Raw genomic sequence first — 16,786 nt, 5'->3', positions numbered from 1 at the left:
ATCTGGAAACTAAGATTAGTTAAAAATATATTTTCGGAAGTGACTCCTAAATATAACCTACAAAGAGCAGTTGATAAACGAATATGTCCTAGCTATGTCTCTTCAGGCCAGAGGTCTCCAATATAAATTTACGCAATGCTTATGGCAGTATTTCAAGGGACCCTTTAAAGAATTGTATCTTAAAAGCAACATGTCCATTTTTTATGAATAAGTGCCCATTGTTTATGGCACAACCACAAATGGCAATTTTTGTTGAATAGGATTTCTTCAAATTGTCCCTAGAACAAATAAATATATGAGAAGACAAAAGCAGGAAATAGCTCAAAGATAAGTGACAAAGTTGCATATCAAATTGCATTACAGACATATATTTAACTGAAACCCGTAATTCCAAATCCGTAAGATATAAGCAGACCATCTGAGATTGCAAACTTTTTTAGCTTCATGGCATGGACCTGATTCCTTCTGATATAGAACAAATTCTAATTCTATGTATTGATTGGTTCAATACAACTGATCCAATATTATTGCCATTAGTTACATAGAAGATATAAGATAGTAGCAACTAATCATTAATTCAGATGATAATAATAATGAAGATAATTTTTTGTAACTATTGCATGACTTTGTTTTAACCTGATTTTTATGTAGATGCATGAGAAAACTTGAAATCAGATTATTTTCACGGGTTCTTTTTCTTCACACATATAAGAGAAAAGAAACGAAGGAAGCAATACAAAATTATTAATTATCAGATAAATAACTACTTAAATCCATATAGATCAGCTTACTTGTGGCTAAAGTGATTTATATCATTGAGCAATCATCCAAAAAATGAGAACAAATGAGCTTTTCTGACCAAAGTGGTACAGACTCACCACACTATCAATTAAACAACTTAACCTCATTGACTTATACTCCCTCCGTACAGAAATATAAGAGTGTTTCAATCACTACTTTAGTGATCTAAACGCTCTTATATTTCTTTACAGAGGGAGTAGAAAATAAAAATTGTATAATTCAAAAGAAATGTTTCGCACCATTAGAAAAATATACACTACATTTTATAAAATGTTCACGCAATTGAAGAAAAAGTTTCTAACCAAAAAATGTTTATCTAATGTATAAAAATATTTGCATAGTTTGGACCATATATCAAAATGTTTCAACTTGTGTTGAAAAATCTTTAACATGTATTCGAAACAATGCTCGATCTGGAAAATAAAGTTTAATTATGTATTTGAAAAATGTTAAATATATATAAAATGTATTAGATGTGTACAAAAATGTACAATGTATATGAAAAAAAATTAGGCTTCAAAAAATATATTTGAATCCGTAAAAACATATATTTGAAAACGTCCTAATCATGTATTGAAAAAGTATTAAACACATATAAAAAAATCATGATTCATTCCAAAAATGCTCAATGTATGAAAAAATTAGGCTTGTGTTTTAGAAAAAGGAAAACATATGAAAAGGCCAGTACTAGGCACGGGCGCGCCGGCCCAAAAGTTTCGACCAATCGCGCCACAGCCACCCGATCTAATCATGATTAGACGTTGGATTTGGCCCTGTGTCTTCTACCTCGCGATAAAAAACAAGGGAATCCGTACGCTCCCCGTGCGCACACCTCCACTCCTCCTCCTTGTGGTTGTTGTGGCCGTGCCTGACGAGCTCTGGCGAGGTCCTGCCCGCATGGCCGCTGGGATTGCATCACGGCAGTCATTGATTCCAACCTTTCACCATGGATGCAACTTTAAAAACAAATCAGTTCGATCGGATCCAACGTGCGGGCGCCATGATTGCAGCATCCCAGCATAATCCTGCCTCCGGCTCGCTGCATCCGTCGGTTACCGTCATGTCCAGCCAAAAAAGATCTAAAAAAGGCAACAAATTCTCAGTGGTCGGCTGAAGCAAAATCTTTATAAGGTTCCAGCAAAATCAACCAATCAACCTCAGCCGGGAGAACTTCAGTGATTGATTGTAGCAAACAAAATTGCTAGTTCCAGCAAAAATAAACATTGTTTCCAGCAAATAACTCAGCAAAGAGACTCCCATTGGTTCGATTGTAGCAAAAGAAAAGAATGATTGTAGCAAAAAGAAAAGCTAGTTCCAGCAAAAACATACACTGGTTCCAGCTCGCCACCGTGCTGGTTCCAGCACCGGTGTCCCCCGCGGGTTGCAGCTCCGCCTGCTCGATGCAGCTGCCCAAGCGTCGATTGTAGCTCTGCCACCAATGGTTGAAGCTCCGGTAGCAGCTGGTTCTAGCTCGTCTGTCGGCGCGGTGCCGTCAGATGCAGCTCAACCCATCGTCGGTTGTAGCTCCTCCGTCCCATGGCTGCAGCTTCCGGCGTGCCCAGTTGCAGGTCCACGGTCCGCCATCCGTGGTCCATCCCTGCGACAAGAGGGGGCGTCGCGGAACTGGAAGGACGCCGACGCAACTACGGGAAAAAGGGGAAAAGCTCGCTGAAGAGGGAGAAATAGCAGCAGAGGGAACTCCTCTAGTGGTGGTGGGGCTCGCCGGAGCTAGGATCCGATGAGGTGAGCCAGAGGTGAGGCGGGTGATGCGCGAGCGGAGAGCAAGACGTGGGGTAGGTCATGCGCGAGCAGAGGAGGACGAGCTGCAGGACTTGTGTGGACGAGAGAAAGCGGTCCTTGTCTGCTGGAGTGACTGGATAAGGATGTGGTGGTGTCCGTGACGCATGGTGGGCAGGGGCATCTACTCGTTATGTGCGTGCGCGAGTACAGCGGTGTGACCAGCCGAAAGTTCGGCCGGCGCACCGCACACGAACGTTTTCCATATGAAAACCTTTGGAAATTAAAAGGAAAAAACAATGGAAACCAAATACAAATTAAAAATAAGTAAACACTGAAATAAAACTGAAAGCCGAAGAAAATCGAGAAAGAAACAGAAAAAAAAACTAATGCAAAACAGTGAAAAACTGTCAAAACAGCGCTATAGTACTGAGCCGCCCCAATAACACCACCCTTTAGGCGAGCCCTTTCAAAAAAAAAAAAACAGTACGGAGAATACAGATAGGCCTGGCGCAACCAAAGTTGTGATGGTGCGACGTGCTGCTTATCCCACGATCTGTCACTTTGGCGTTAGCACTTGCAGCGCGCGAGATGGCTGGCCCGGTGCTTAACTCGGCTGGTCATGGTGGTCATGTGTGCCACCATGTACTCATGTCGAGAGGAAGGAAAGCCCGATTCTTCTTCTGTCATGGCGCGCCATGATTCGTACCATCAAGCAACAGCAACTGAAAGATGCTGACCGGGACAGCAAGAGCGTTAACAGTGCGCATCACAATCTCGATGGATGGATCCGCGGTCAGCCCGCAATTGCCCGAGAAACCTGATCATTCTCCAGGCTTTATATTACCAGCGCCACCTTCAGAATACCCATGATCGGCATCATCTTGGCGCATGATCTTCAACTGCAATTCATGTGTTTCTTTGACAAAATCCAGGCTGGAAGAAGAAAGAACGGAAATGGGTCTACTTGATCGACTGTCACAACGGAATTGTAACTGTATAACAAACCGGCACGAAATACTGGACGAGATGAGATGAACTGGTTAATTTTTCTCTTATTCAAGATCCAAAGGAAGGTGTGACATTTGTGGGGGGAAGAAAATGATGGGTCAATGTGCTGATCTGTGGACTACCACGTATCGGCAAGTGACTGGCAAGGTAGCTAGCGAACTGTATCGAACTGGTCCCAGAACTGCAGGGTTTCAACGGAACGCACGTACAGAACAGGAAAACACCAAGGAGCTTCCTGTGCAGGAAGGAGCTAGCAAGCAAGCGAGCGCGGCGTCGTGTCCCTCTCCGTAGTGGGGTACGCATGGCATGGGATGGGATCCACGGAGGCCGACCGGCCGGAAAGCAGGAGCATATGGCACAGCTAGATCTCTTCGAGAAGTTAAGGAGAGCGAGGCGCAGCGTCACGTGCGTGCTCGCCTTCCTTTTAACAACGGGTCGCCGTCGCCGTCGATCGAACGACGCCTAATAAATACGTACTCTAAAATCCTTCGATTCTCTTCCATGTGTTGTCCTGGGTCCATATGCGGATGCCCGGCCGGCTTTCCCTTCACCGAGCAGAGATGGTGGATAGGCCTGCCTGCCTTTCGATCGTCGTCGTCTTCTTCTTTCCACCGTCTCGCCGAACAGAGATAGACGGTGGAGCACACTAGTTCTAGCTCTGGCAGTGGGTCAGAAGCTCCTTAATTTAATCAATCTCCAATTATTGGCACTAAGATCCTAGCACGTGGCTGGTCGATCGAATTCTCTACTGTCTACACAAAGCCTGGCCGATCATGCTTAATTTGGACACTGATCACGAGGTCTTTTGATCCGAACCAAGTTCTAGCTAACACAGTCTGCCGCACATGCAGACGCAGTACGCTCAGTGTCATCTTCTCACGATCGAAAATGAACTACACCTAACAGCCAGAAAACAACGTCAACGTGGATACACATATGAAGCCCGTCCCATCTAGTATCAAACATGCCATGTGCATGCACACCGGCCCACAGCTTAATCCACAGGGCGCGCGCCATGGCTACCGCATCTCCACGCATTCTCCAATAATTCGCTAGCTAGCCAGCATCATTGTACGTACGGGCAAGAGATACTAGATCGCTAGCAAGCTTATTGACCCCCACGGTTCGGATTAGATGGAGTATCACCACGCAAAGTAGTGCCTCGCTGATAAGGCAACAAAGGTAACACCGATAGAATTGTACGTTAGTTTGAACATGACATGACATGCGTGTATGATGCATGCATATATGTGTGGATCATATGGTTGGCGTTTCCGTCATCCTGACATGCGAGAAACACTCAAAGGAATGGGAAATGGAAGCTAGCTTTGTGGTGATCTAGCTAGCTAGTGGTGTTTGATGCGGAGATCAGCAAGTTGAACAGAGCCCGTGACGGCAACTTTGAAGGTAATCCTCAATAGGGTGTGGACAGTGGAGACACATGCCGAACTGGAAAAGAACCCTTCTTCCTCCCGGCACCACTCCGAGTGGTCCTTCCAGCATCCCCATCTATCCCATTGGCCATGGTCCAAAAGCTCCTTGTTGGTAAAAGCAAGGGCTGAGAATATAAAAGACATAGGGCTGAAACACATTTTTATCTGATACTGGCTAAACTACCACAATGGAATTCAAGATCTTAGGACAATTGACGTGACTGTGACCGAACTCTTCTCTACATAATGAAGGGCCTATTAGCCTCCTCGAAATAGGCTTTCGCCCGCTATATAGGTATAGCAAGAGGGCCTATTAGCTACAGGCGGCTATATGGAGATGGTCTGCATGTTTCCAAAGTTTGATCGATTGGTTTGTTGCTATTAACTGAATTGTTGGCAAACTATCGATTTTACTAGAACATTGTGTTGAACATCAGTAAACCGTCAATCTTGCCAATGTGATGTGTGTGCATAAATAAAGGAGGGGGCGGGGGAGGGGCATGTTTGGTGTAGAGGAGAGGGCCAATACATGCATACTATCCCGCCGCCTGGTTCTGGTGGACCCGAGTTGTCCAATATGTGCCACATCAATATCATACAAAATTCTACCATATTCATATACATCGCCGCAGACATTTGACTCTTGGGTGCACATGCACCCAAAATAAACAGTAAAACAATACAAAATAACAATTCTGAATATTTTTGTAGCAAACATGATCGAGTCTTCTATCCACATGTGATTTTTAGAAGGAATGACATTCCTGGTGTTCTCGACAAAACGTCAAAATCGGTGCTCTAAAAAAGGACTTTTTGAAGCATTTTGGAGGTTTGATTTTGTCTTCTTCGCCTATAGAGCAATATGAATTTCATTTCTTCACGAAAGCCCACATGTGAGTAGAACATGTTGGCGAACGTAGCAATAATTCCAAGTTTTCCTACGTGTCACCAAGATCAATCTAGGAGATGCTAACAACGAGAGAGAGGGAGTGCATCTTCATACCCTTGAAGATCGCTAAGCGGAAGCGTTACAAGAACGCGGTTGATCGAGTCGTACTCGCGGCGATTCAAATCGCAGAAGATCCGATCTAGCGCCGAACGGACGGCGCCTCCGCGTTCAACACGCGTACAGCCCGGGGACGTCTCCTCCTTCTTGATCCAGTAAGGGGAGAGGAGAAGTTGAGGGAGAACTCCAGCAGCACGACGGCGTGGTGGCAATGGAGCTCGTGGTTCTCCGGCAGAGCTTCGCTAAGCACTACGGAGGAGGAGGAGAGGGTTGCGCCAGGCAGGGGTACGGGTGCCCTCCCACCCCTCTACTATATATAGGGGCAAGGGAGAGGGGGGCCGGCCCCTTAGATCCCATCTGGTGGGAGGGGCGGCGGCCAGGGAGGGTGGCTTGCCCCCCAAGTCAAGGGGGGCGCCCCCTCCAGGGTTTCCTCCAACCCTAGGCGCATGGGCCCTAGGGGAGGTTGGCGCCCAGCCCACTTAGGGGCTGGTTCCCTTCCACCAACAGCCCATAAGGCCCTCCGGGGCAGGTGGACCCTCCCGGTGGACCCCCGGAACCCCTTCGGTGGCCCCGGTACAATACCGGCATACCCCCGAACACTTTCGGTGGCCGTATGATGACTTGCCATATATAAATCTTTACCTCCGGACCATTCCGGAACTCCTCGTGACGTCCGGGATCTCATCCGGGACTCCGAACAACCTTCGGTAACCACATACTATTTCCCATAACAACTCTAGCGTCACCGAACCTTAAGTGTGTAGACCCTACGGGTTCGGGAACCATGCAGACATGACCGAGACACCTCTCCGGCCAATAACCAATAGCGGGATCTGGATACCCATATTGGCTCCCACATGTTCCACGATGATCTCATCGGATGAACCACGATGTCGAGGATTCAATCAATCCCGTATACAATTCCCTTTGTCAATCGGTATGTTACTTGCCCGAGATTCGATCGTCGGTATCCCAATACCTCGTTCAATCTCGTTACCGGCAAGTCATTTTACTCGTTCCGTAATGCATGATCCCGTGACTAACTACTTAGTCACATTGAGCTCATTATGATGATGCATTACCGAGTGGGCCCAGAGATACCTCTCCGTCATACGGAGTGACAAATCCCAGTCTCGATTCGTGCCAACCCAACAGACACTTTCGGAGATACCTGTAGTGCATCTTTATAGCCACCCAGTTACGTTGTGACGTTTAGTACACCCAAAGCATTCCTACAGTATCCGGGAGTTGCACAATCTCATGGTCTAAGGAAACGATACTTGACATTAGAACAGCTCTTAGCAAACGAACTACACGATCTTGTGCTATGCTTAGGATTGGGTCTCGTCCATCACATCATTCTCCTAATGATGTGATCCCGTTATCAATGACATCCAATGTCCATGGTCAGGAAACCATAACCATCTATTGATCAACGAGCTAGTCAACTAGAGGCTTACTAGGGACATGTTGTGGTCTATGTATTCACACATGTATTACGGTTTCCAGTTAATACAATTATAGCATGAACAATAGACGATTATCATGAACAAGGAAATACAATAATAACCATTTTATTATTGCCTCTAGGGCATATTTCCAACACAACACCCCGCTATGTTTGTTGTAAAGAAGTTAGAATGGTTTATTATTTTTCAGATTTATTGTTCATTCAGATGATGGGGAATGATTTCCACCATAGCATTGTTTATAATTGCATAGAGGGTGACTAAAGGATAGGGCAAAAGAGAGAGGAAGAAATATGGGACCTGTTCCATGCATCCTCGGTGATTTTGCTTATGATCTCATTTGTGTTGCTGCCTGCTTAAATGTAGTTTCCATGTCTCCTCCGCATTGATATTTCATGTTTATTTTGATCTTGTAATGGAGTATTATGTAGTTTGGTTTTATTTGGGGTTTGCAAGGTCATTTTCCCCCCCAGCCCCCTCTTTTGCTATAGCAGATAGTTTTTGAGTCATAAGAGAGAGTTGTTCTTTACTCTTGTGACTCTACCTTGCTGTGCTGCTCGTTCCTAGTACTGTTTTGTGAACTTCTGATGGTTTCTACTTTCTACTAACGGAAATGTGGGGAAACCCCTTTTGCTCAAAAAAGATTGCATAGAGAAGTTTGGTGACCCAGATTTGTCGTAACGAATCAAAGGAAAACATTGTGCAAACATTGTTTGCACGTCTACTCTTGCATCGCAAAAGATTAGGCACGCTGGCAATGCCAAAAAGGAGGTGCGCCAAAGAGTATTTGTGCAAGTAACACGGTCTAAATTCCCAAAACAATCCCTAGTTCATCACATTCCACCATATTTTCGTGGTAACGCGGCAAAGATAGATATTGGAACGACGTGTAGAATTGGTGTTGAACTGTTAATACGACCTTTACTATCACGTGCATTTTTCTTCATCGTCACAACACATGTGTACCAACTATATATAGTACTCAGTAGACATTAGCCAGTACAACATAAGTGTACATAAGAATTGTACAAGCAGCACGGATCAAACTATATGGAAATGCATGTGAGGTCACGCTCAGATGCAGAGGGGACGCCCGGACCGATCCGAGCAGCAGCAGGTAAACGATGAGTTCGATCAGGCTCCAGCCCCACGATGGTACGGTACACAGCGCAATAACGACCAGCCAACCTCTTTCCCTCGTCCCCATGGCTGGCTGGCTGGCTATATATCCGCACGACAAGGGAAGCCCCTTTGCTTAAGAGAAAAGCCTCACTGCACCAACTCGATCGCCAAGTACAGGTTCTATCTCACTCGTCGATGCCGTCTTTCATCGACGGCCCAAGTCTCCGGTCGCTGCTCCGGCCGTCCACAAACGGGCGCCGGACCAAGACCCCGGACAGCGCCGGCGGCGGCGGCGGCAAAGGAGGCGGCCATGGCCATGGAGGAGGGATCTTCAAGATGTTCAAGCTCATGCCGATGCTCTCGTCGGGGTGCAAGATGGTGGCGCTGCTGGGCCGGCACAACAGCCGGGCGCTCCTCGCGGACCACGCCACGACGGTGACGCTCTTCGGGCACCGGCGAGGCCGCGTCAGCCTGGCCATCCACGAGGACACCCGCGCGCCGCCGGTGTTCCTCATCGAGCTGCCCATGCTCACCAGCGCGCTGCACAAGGAGATCGCGTCCGGGGTGGTCAAGCTGGCGCTGGAGAGCGACACCCGCAGCGCGCGCCGCCGGCTCGTGGAGGAGTACGTGTGGGCCGTCTTCTGCAACGGCCGAAAGGCCGGCTACTCCATCCGCCGCAAGGACGCCTCCGACGACGAGCGCCACGTCATGCGCCTGCTCCGCGGCGTCTCCATGGGCGCCGGCGTGCTGCCCGCCGCGCCCGAGAAGGACGGCGGCGTGCCCGCGGGGCCCGACGGCGAGCTCACGTACGTGCGCGCCCGCGTCGAGCGCGTCGTCGGCTCCAAGGACTCGGAGGCGTTCTACATGATCAACCCCCACGAGGGCGGCGTTGGAGGCGACGGTGGCGGCGGCGACGACGGCAGCGCACCGGAGCTGAGCATTTTCCTAGTGAGGATGAAGTGAACAAAGACAAGCACTTCGTCTTACATGTATACTCATGCGAGCAGATCACATCGGTTTTTGGAGAAATTGGACTGATATATATATAGAGAGAGATTATGTGTAATATAGCAAGTTCTGAGTACATGTCCGTGCTAGACAGTAGTTACTTTTGCATTCTCGCTGCGAGTTATTGACAGATCACATCAGTTGCCGAAGTATGACTGATCAAAGCAAAAATATGAATATTAATCACGAGCTAGCTAGTTATCTACTTATCTTAGCTTCATGTTCTTATGCACCAACAGCGATTATATGAGTAGGTATCGATCAGCATCAACCAGCATGGCCGATGGATGCAAGCATCGCCCTTGGACAGGTTCTGGTCCTGAAACCGATCGAATGGCAATCATCTTGGGTACTGCGTGTGGGGCGGTTCATCTTTCAAGATGCATCGCATGGGGCGACCTATGCGTCTAGTGTAGTCCATCCTCGCATCGCATGCAGGCTGGGCCACGATGCACGATCTGGATTAATGAGAATGTCCATGATGAACTACTGTGAGTAGTGTTCGATTGGTGGCGAGGGGTGTACCGCATTAACTTTCCAGCTCGCCTTCGTATACGGTATACCCTCCCAGCCTCTCTCTGTGGGGGTTCGAAATGTGCGAGCCGTTAGGTGTACGGACAGGCGACGGGGCTGGCGACTGCGTTTCTCCAACGGGGCGGGCGCCGGGTGGGGCTTCTCCGGCGGCGTGGACCTTGGTCCGCCGTGGTGCGGGTTCTTCCCAGGCGCGCACGGCGGGGGAGCATGCCGGCTTGCCGGCGGCGAGGGCTGGGGCCTGCCGCAACCGTTTCTGGGCGCTGTCGGCGGCAGAATCTGAAGACGAAGACGTCGGGGAGGAATCGGAGCGGCAGCTGTGTGCGGTGCCGGAGGGACCGTCGGTCGGTGATTTTGTGGCTTTCGCGGCGGAGGCGCGCGGCCTGGGCGCGGAGCGCGGGCGGCGCTTTGCGCCGGGGGGTCGCGGCTCCAGGGCCACGACCCGGCGCATCTCGCAACCTTTGCCGGAAGGGAGCACGGGCGCGGTTTCGGTGGATGCGTCGGGAGCGGCTCAGCACATCAGATCCATGACGGCGGCGAGCCTGGTGGCAGACAGGTCAGTGCCGTCCAGGGAAGAATGGCTTGCCGGCTCGCATCATTGCTACTATCGAAAATCTTATACACAGAACTTTAGCACTAGCGCTCGTTAAAAAACGGCGCTACTGCTAAATAACAATAGCGCGTGCAGGATAAACGCGTTGCAGACATAAACGTAGCAGTAGCGTATCTACTTTTAAAATCGTTACTATTAAAATTCTCACTACTAAGCCAATAGGCTATATATAGTGGTAGCGGTCTTCTAGAAAGAGCGCTACCGCTAAGTTTATTTTAGTGTGAAATGCGCTGCTATTAATAAAAAAAATTAAATGAAAAACAAATAGAAAAGTAAATGAAAATGAAAGAGATAAGAAAAGGAGAAAGAAAAAAAATGTAAAGAAAAATAAATGAAAAAGGGAAAAAGGAAAAAGGAATAGCAGTAGCGTCTGTTCATCAGAGGCGCTATAGATAACTTAGCAGTAGCGCTTGTTTAGACCCCCGCTATAGAAAGAGAAAAGGAAATAAGAAAAGAAAAGGAAAATACATATCTATAGCAGTAGCGCGTTTACTGAAAAGCGCTAGCTATAGCGCTTTTACATAAACGCGCTACCGCTAAGTTCGACTTAACCCAAAAGCGGTTTCCCCACGGCCACCACTTCTCCCCCAAATCTCTCGCCCCCACTTCGCCGCCGTCTCCCCAATTCGCCGTCGCCCTACTTCGCCGCCGTCTCCTGCCGACGTCAACGCCCCCGGAGCCACCAGTGCCGCGCGCCGTCGACGCCACCGGAGCCGCGCGGCCTCATCAACGCCACCGGAGCCGCCCTCGGCGCTAGCGAGCCACCCTCGACGCCCTGCCTCCCTCGCCACAACTGCCTCCCTCGCCGTCACCGGAGACGCCCCTGCCTCCCTCGCCACGACCGGAGCCATCCTCTGTAAGCCCCCACCCCTCCTCTCTCTCTCTCTCATGCATAGCACAAACATTGGACAGAGAACTAGCTAGCTAGGTTAACTAGTTTAATTAGGTTAATTATCTAGGTTAGTGCAAAAGTTTATTTAGGTCTTTGACAGAGAACTTGTTAGGTTAACTAGTTTAATTAGGTTAATTATCTAGGTTAGTGCAAAAATTTAGTTAGGGCTTTGACAGAGAACTAGCTAGGTTAACTACTTTAATTAGGTTAATTATCTAGGTAAACTAGGTTAACTAGCTAGGTTTACTAACTAGGTTAAATAGCTAGGTTAATTAGGTTCGTTAGGTTTAAGCTAGATTAACTAGGTTCGCTAGGTTAGAGGAAGAATTTATTTTAGAGCATTAGGTGAGAAGGGTTAGAGAAATGGAGTTCCTTTGCAATTTAATTGGGTTCTGTCCTAGGCAGAGAAGCGTTAGAGAAAATAATGTGTGTGTGTGTGAGAGAGAGGGGGAGAGAGAGAGGAATAGCTAGAACAAAATTTCGGTTCTGTCCTAGGTAGAGAAGTGTTTAGTGAGGTCATTTTGCAAAGGTTTTTGATTTTTGAAAAGACCACTATTTTTCTAGGAAAAGAATTTAGGCAACTTTTATTTTAAAGATGATCCTTCCTAGACTTTTATTGTTGATTTTATCTTTTCATTGAAGTGGTCATGTTATATCTTTTCATTGAAGTGTGGTTCGATTGTGCCCATGTGGCCTTTTGTTGTTTCCAGGGAATGAAGCGCGGGTGGCCTATGTTTTGCCGGAATGTTGATTCATTTCCGTTCCGGCAAATTTCAGGTGCTCGATTTGTCCACTTTAAAGCAAAGGTCATGCCGAAATTTTCCGTGAATTTCGGCATGACTTGTGCTACAAACTAGGACATATCGAGTGCCCGCGATTTGCTGCACCGGGAAGGAGTCAACGTTCCTGCAAAGCATATGCCTTTTTTTATGCCATTATTCATTTTATTAGGTCTAGAATTAATTGACTAGATTTAATCATAGGAAACATGGCTAGCAACGATGAAGGACAGGGTTCTGGTGACTGCGACAACGTCTACCTGGCGGCAGAAGAATTTTTGAGGGAAGCCGACGATCAAGAGTTGATGTTGCTGGGTCCACCTGTCACATCGGAGATTGAGACCGACATCGAGACCGGCGCTGAGACTGAGACCGGCGCCGAGACTAGCGGAGCCGGTATAGAACCGAAAGCAAAGAGGCAACGGCTTCCTAACAAGCTCAAGACTACTAGACTGGTGGTCACGGAGGTGGACGACGACAATTTTGAGCCAAACGCGCCCGAGGAAGTGCGCGCGTGCTACGGCAATCAAATAGGCTGCACCATACGGACAACCGCCACCATCAACGATGAGAAACTACAGAAGATAGATAATATGAGGCCCTCCCTCCTAAAGAAGCTGCACCAGATATTCTTGTTCCCGGGCCGGAATGAAAATGATTATAAAGATCCAGATAAGGACCCGACAATGAAGAAGATAAACAAACACGCCATGACCAAGTTTAGCGACGCGTTGGCCGCCTGGAAATCAAGGGTGAAATATCGGATCGTCAACAAAAAGGAACCCTACTCCGAGATTGTAAAGGATAATCCGACAATCACGACAGAGAACTTTGAAATATTCAAGGCGGCTTGCGAGGTCGAAGCTGCCAAAAAAAAAGTCGAAGTACATGAAGGGGCTAAAACAGAGGAACATTGGGTGCCACCACCTCGGAAGCTGTGGTTACGGCGGGAAGAGGTCCATATGATTCCACGTTTTCTTTAGTCCCGCATGATGAAGGTCTTAATATGCGCATGTCTGCCTTTGAATATGAAGTCTGGATTATGCTTCTTGCTTTCCCTATGGATTATCAGACTGAGCATTACATTCATAAGTCTGTCTCTAATTTTGGTAAACTGCTTGTCTGGCCGCGCCCAGGACAAAACAAAGCCCGTGTTCTAGTTAAATGTCATATCAAAGATGTTGCTGAAGCTCCACACAGTCTTTTGGTCACTCGAGTTGGTCCGCTGCCTGGACTTGGCCGCGCTTGGTCTGTCCCAGTCTATGTGCTTAATGGCAGAAACACCATCCCTGATCTGGTTGGCACGGAGGAAGCTCCTCCCCTCCTTAATGCATCCCCGCACCTGTATCAGCTCCCGTTCTACACTGTTATGCAGCAGGCCAGGCTCGATGAGATGGCTGCACAGGAGGCGCTGAATGAAGCTGCTTGGAATGCCCCTGCACATGCACCGGAAGAGCTTCAGGAAAATGGGTGGCGTCCCTGGCCAGTTATTCCTCCACCTTATTCAGGTTTCAGCTTTAGAACCTTTTTTTCAGTATGATGGGCCGCCCCTGATGGATGGTGTTGATCCTGAGCATAACATTCAAGACAATTTGTCTGATGTCTGGGCGTCTGATGAGGAAATTGAGGCGGTTGAAGCTTTGGCTGATGGTTTTGTTCTTGGGAATCCTATGGCACATTCAACATTTCTCAGAGCTGGTGGTGATTCAGTTAATCTCATGGTTACTCTTGACCAGGAATTTCTGCTTTGGATTGGAGAAATGCTCAAACGCATGTACACTCGGGCCCTTACTGATGTGTAGCATGAGACTGTCATGCTCCCACTTAACCCCTTCAGGGTCATTCAGAACCACATGAACTCTGTCCGTGCTGTGTGGTTGTCCAATATGGTGCCCGAGCCAGATTTCATGTCTATGCTTTTTGGTGCTCACTTCCAGATGGGAGCCAACATCATTCCTAGCAACTTGCTGCAAGAGGACGTACCTGGCATAGCTAATGTTGTTGATGAGGAATGGATCTTGGTTGATCGATCCCCTGGACTTAAGGCCATCACGGCACATTTCATTTCTGAACCTGTCGAATCTCAGTCAGTTCTTGCTGCTTTACATGTTCATGGGATTGCTCTCCAGACGCTTTCTTCTTCGTCTCTCTTTGCGGTCACCAGCTCGCGTAATGCTAATGTGCCCTTGACACCACTGCGGTTAGAAGGAGCACCAGGTCAAACAAGTACGATGGCTTCAAAGTCAACCAGGCCAATGACATCAAACAGACAAGATCGAGGGTGAGAGCTCGTGTGCTGCCTTTTGTTAAGGCCATGTCCATGGCTGCTGCTCCTGCACAGGTGGCCTCTGCTTCCTGCCCGCCTCCTACCTCTATTGAGGAAATCCAACAAGTGGGTGGCCGCTGCGGGATTGCTCCTGATGATCTATCTGCGGAGAAGCTGCTGGATGGCCAGCAAATGGCTTCTACTACTGAAGACTGATCTTCTCGGCCGTCATGAATAAATCTTGGAACATGTTATTGTGGAATGTCAGAGGCATAAACTCTGAAGCAAACTTTTGGCTCTTAGAAATGCGATTGATACTGGCGGTTGTTCGGTGCTATGTATCCAGGAAACTAAACGTGAATCGTTTGATCTAGCTTTTATTAAAACTTTCTGTCCTAAGCGCTTTGATAAGTTTGCATTTGCACCTTCCATGGGTGCTTCGGGTGGTATTATCACAATTTGGAATAGCTCTCTGTTTGTGGGCACGCCGTGGTTTATTGACTCCTTTGTTGTGGGTGTTTCTTTTGTTTCCATGCAATCTAATGAGGCCTGGAATTTAGTCAATGTTTATGGCCCTTGTTCTGGCCAGCGTCGGGTGGATTTTAGTTCTTGGCTGTTTGATCTCAATATACCCAGCCGTGAAAATTGGCTGATATTGGGGGACTTCAACTTCATTCGCTCCATGGCTAATAGAAACAAACCTGGTGGAGATGCTGCTGATATGCTCCTGTTCAATGAAATCATCCGTGCACAAACTCTGATGGAACTCCCTGTCAAGGGTCGATCGTATACTTGGAGTAACATGCAGGATGACCCCTTGCTTGAACAACTTGACTGGTTCTTCTCGTCGTCTAATTGGACCACTGCCTTCCCGAACACGATGGTCTTACCTCTTGGCAAACCAGTTTCTGATCACATCCCATGTGTTGTGGCCATTGAGTCTAAAATCCCCAAGTCCAAGCTCTTCCAGTTTGAAAACTACTGGGTCAATCATGAGGGCTTCTCTGACGTGGTCGCACGCTCCTGGTCCAAGCCATGCCATGCTCCCAACTCCACGGCACTTATCTGCAAAAAGATGAAAAATCTGCGCTATGAGCTTAAGCGTTGGACCCGTGGTATCTCGAAACTGAAAACCATGATTCAAAACAGTAATGAAGCTCTCGCTCAGTTGGATAATCTTGAGGATAAACGAGCACTCTTTATACAAGAAAAAAACTTCAGGCGTATCTTGAAATTGCATCTAGATATGTTGCTGAAATATCAGAATGACTATTGGAGGAAACGATGCACTGTCAGATATTCCTGATTCGCAGATGAAAATACTAAACTCTTTCAATCCCTCACGACTGAGAGGTTTAGGCAAAACTCGATTGCTAACTTACGGGACAGGGACGTGGTGGTGAGTGATCACATCGGCAAAGAATGGGTTTTGTACAAAACATATAAGGAACGTTTGGGCTCTTCCAAACCTACTACCGTGCGCTTCAACCTCTCCTGGATCATTAGACAAATTCCTGGTTTAGATGAGTTGTCAGTACCATTTTCTAAGGAGGAGATTGATGCGGTGATAAAAGAAATGCCAGCCGACCGGGCCCCGGGCCCTGATGGTTTTAACGGCTGCTTTCTTAAGAGTTGTTGGCAGATTATTAAAGAGGATTTCTACAGGATGTGTTAGGATTTCCATGAGGGCAACCTTGATATCACCAGCATTAGCGAGGGATATATTACCTTGATACCAAAGACCTCATCTCCTGAAACTGCCAACGATTACAGGCCAATAACCCTGCAGAACTGTTGTCTGAAAATTGTCACAAATATCTTGGCCAATCGTTTGCAGAAAGTTATCTTGAAGATCATCCATAGGAACCAGTATGGCTTCATTAAGGGAAGAACCATCCAGGACTGTCTTGCATGGTCATTTGAATACATTCACCAATGCCAGAGGTCGTCGCGTGAGATTATACTGCTCAAACTCGACTTCGCCAAAGCCTTTGACACCATAGAGCATGTCCCAATGATGGAGATCATGAGACACATGGGGTTTGATGAAAAGTGGCTGGGTTGGATGGAAAAAATCTTTGGCTCTGGTGTGTCTTCTGTCCTCCTTAATGGGGTCCC

General features: G+C 47.6%; 2 protein-coding genes across 2 annotated transcripts; both read left to right on the top strand.

Moving 5' to 3' along the window:
* Positions 1–8,671: 8,671 nt before the first annotated feature.
* Positions 8,672–9,642, top strand: LOC109747504 (protein MIZU-KUSSEI 1). The gene has a single exon (XM_020306555.4). It carries the CDS (start codon positions 8,775–8,777, stop codon positions 9,540–9,542), a length of 768 nt encoding a protein of 255 aa, XP_020162144.1. The 5' UTR covers positions 8,672–8,774; the 3' UTR covers positions 9,543–9,642.
* Positions 9,643–15,350: 5,708 nt separating this feature from the next.
* Positions 15,351–16,343, top strand: LOC141022881 (uncharacterized). The gene is made up of 2 exons (XM_073499159.1): positions 15,351–15,783; positions 15,982–16,343. The coding sequence occupies exons 1-2, from the start codon at positions 15,351–15,353 to the stop codon at positions 16,341–16,343; spliced, it is 795 nt and encodes a 264-aa protein (XP_073355260.1).
* Positions 16,344–16,786: the final 443 nt, after the last annotated feature.

The sequence above is a fragment of the Aegilops tauschii genome, chromosome 5 (assembly GCF_002575655.3).
Source record: "Aegilops tauschii subsp. strangulata cultivar AL8/78 chromosome 5, Aet v6.0, whole genome shotgun sequence".
Taxonomy (NCBI): domain Eukaryota; kingdom Viridiplantae; phylum Streptophyta; class Magnoliopsida; order Poales; family Poaceae; genus Aegilops; species Aegilops tauschii.
The sequence above is the reverse complement of the archived record's forward strand: the minus strand, read 5'-3'. Positions and strand labels throughout refer to the sequence as shown.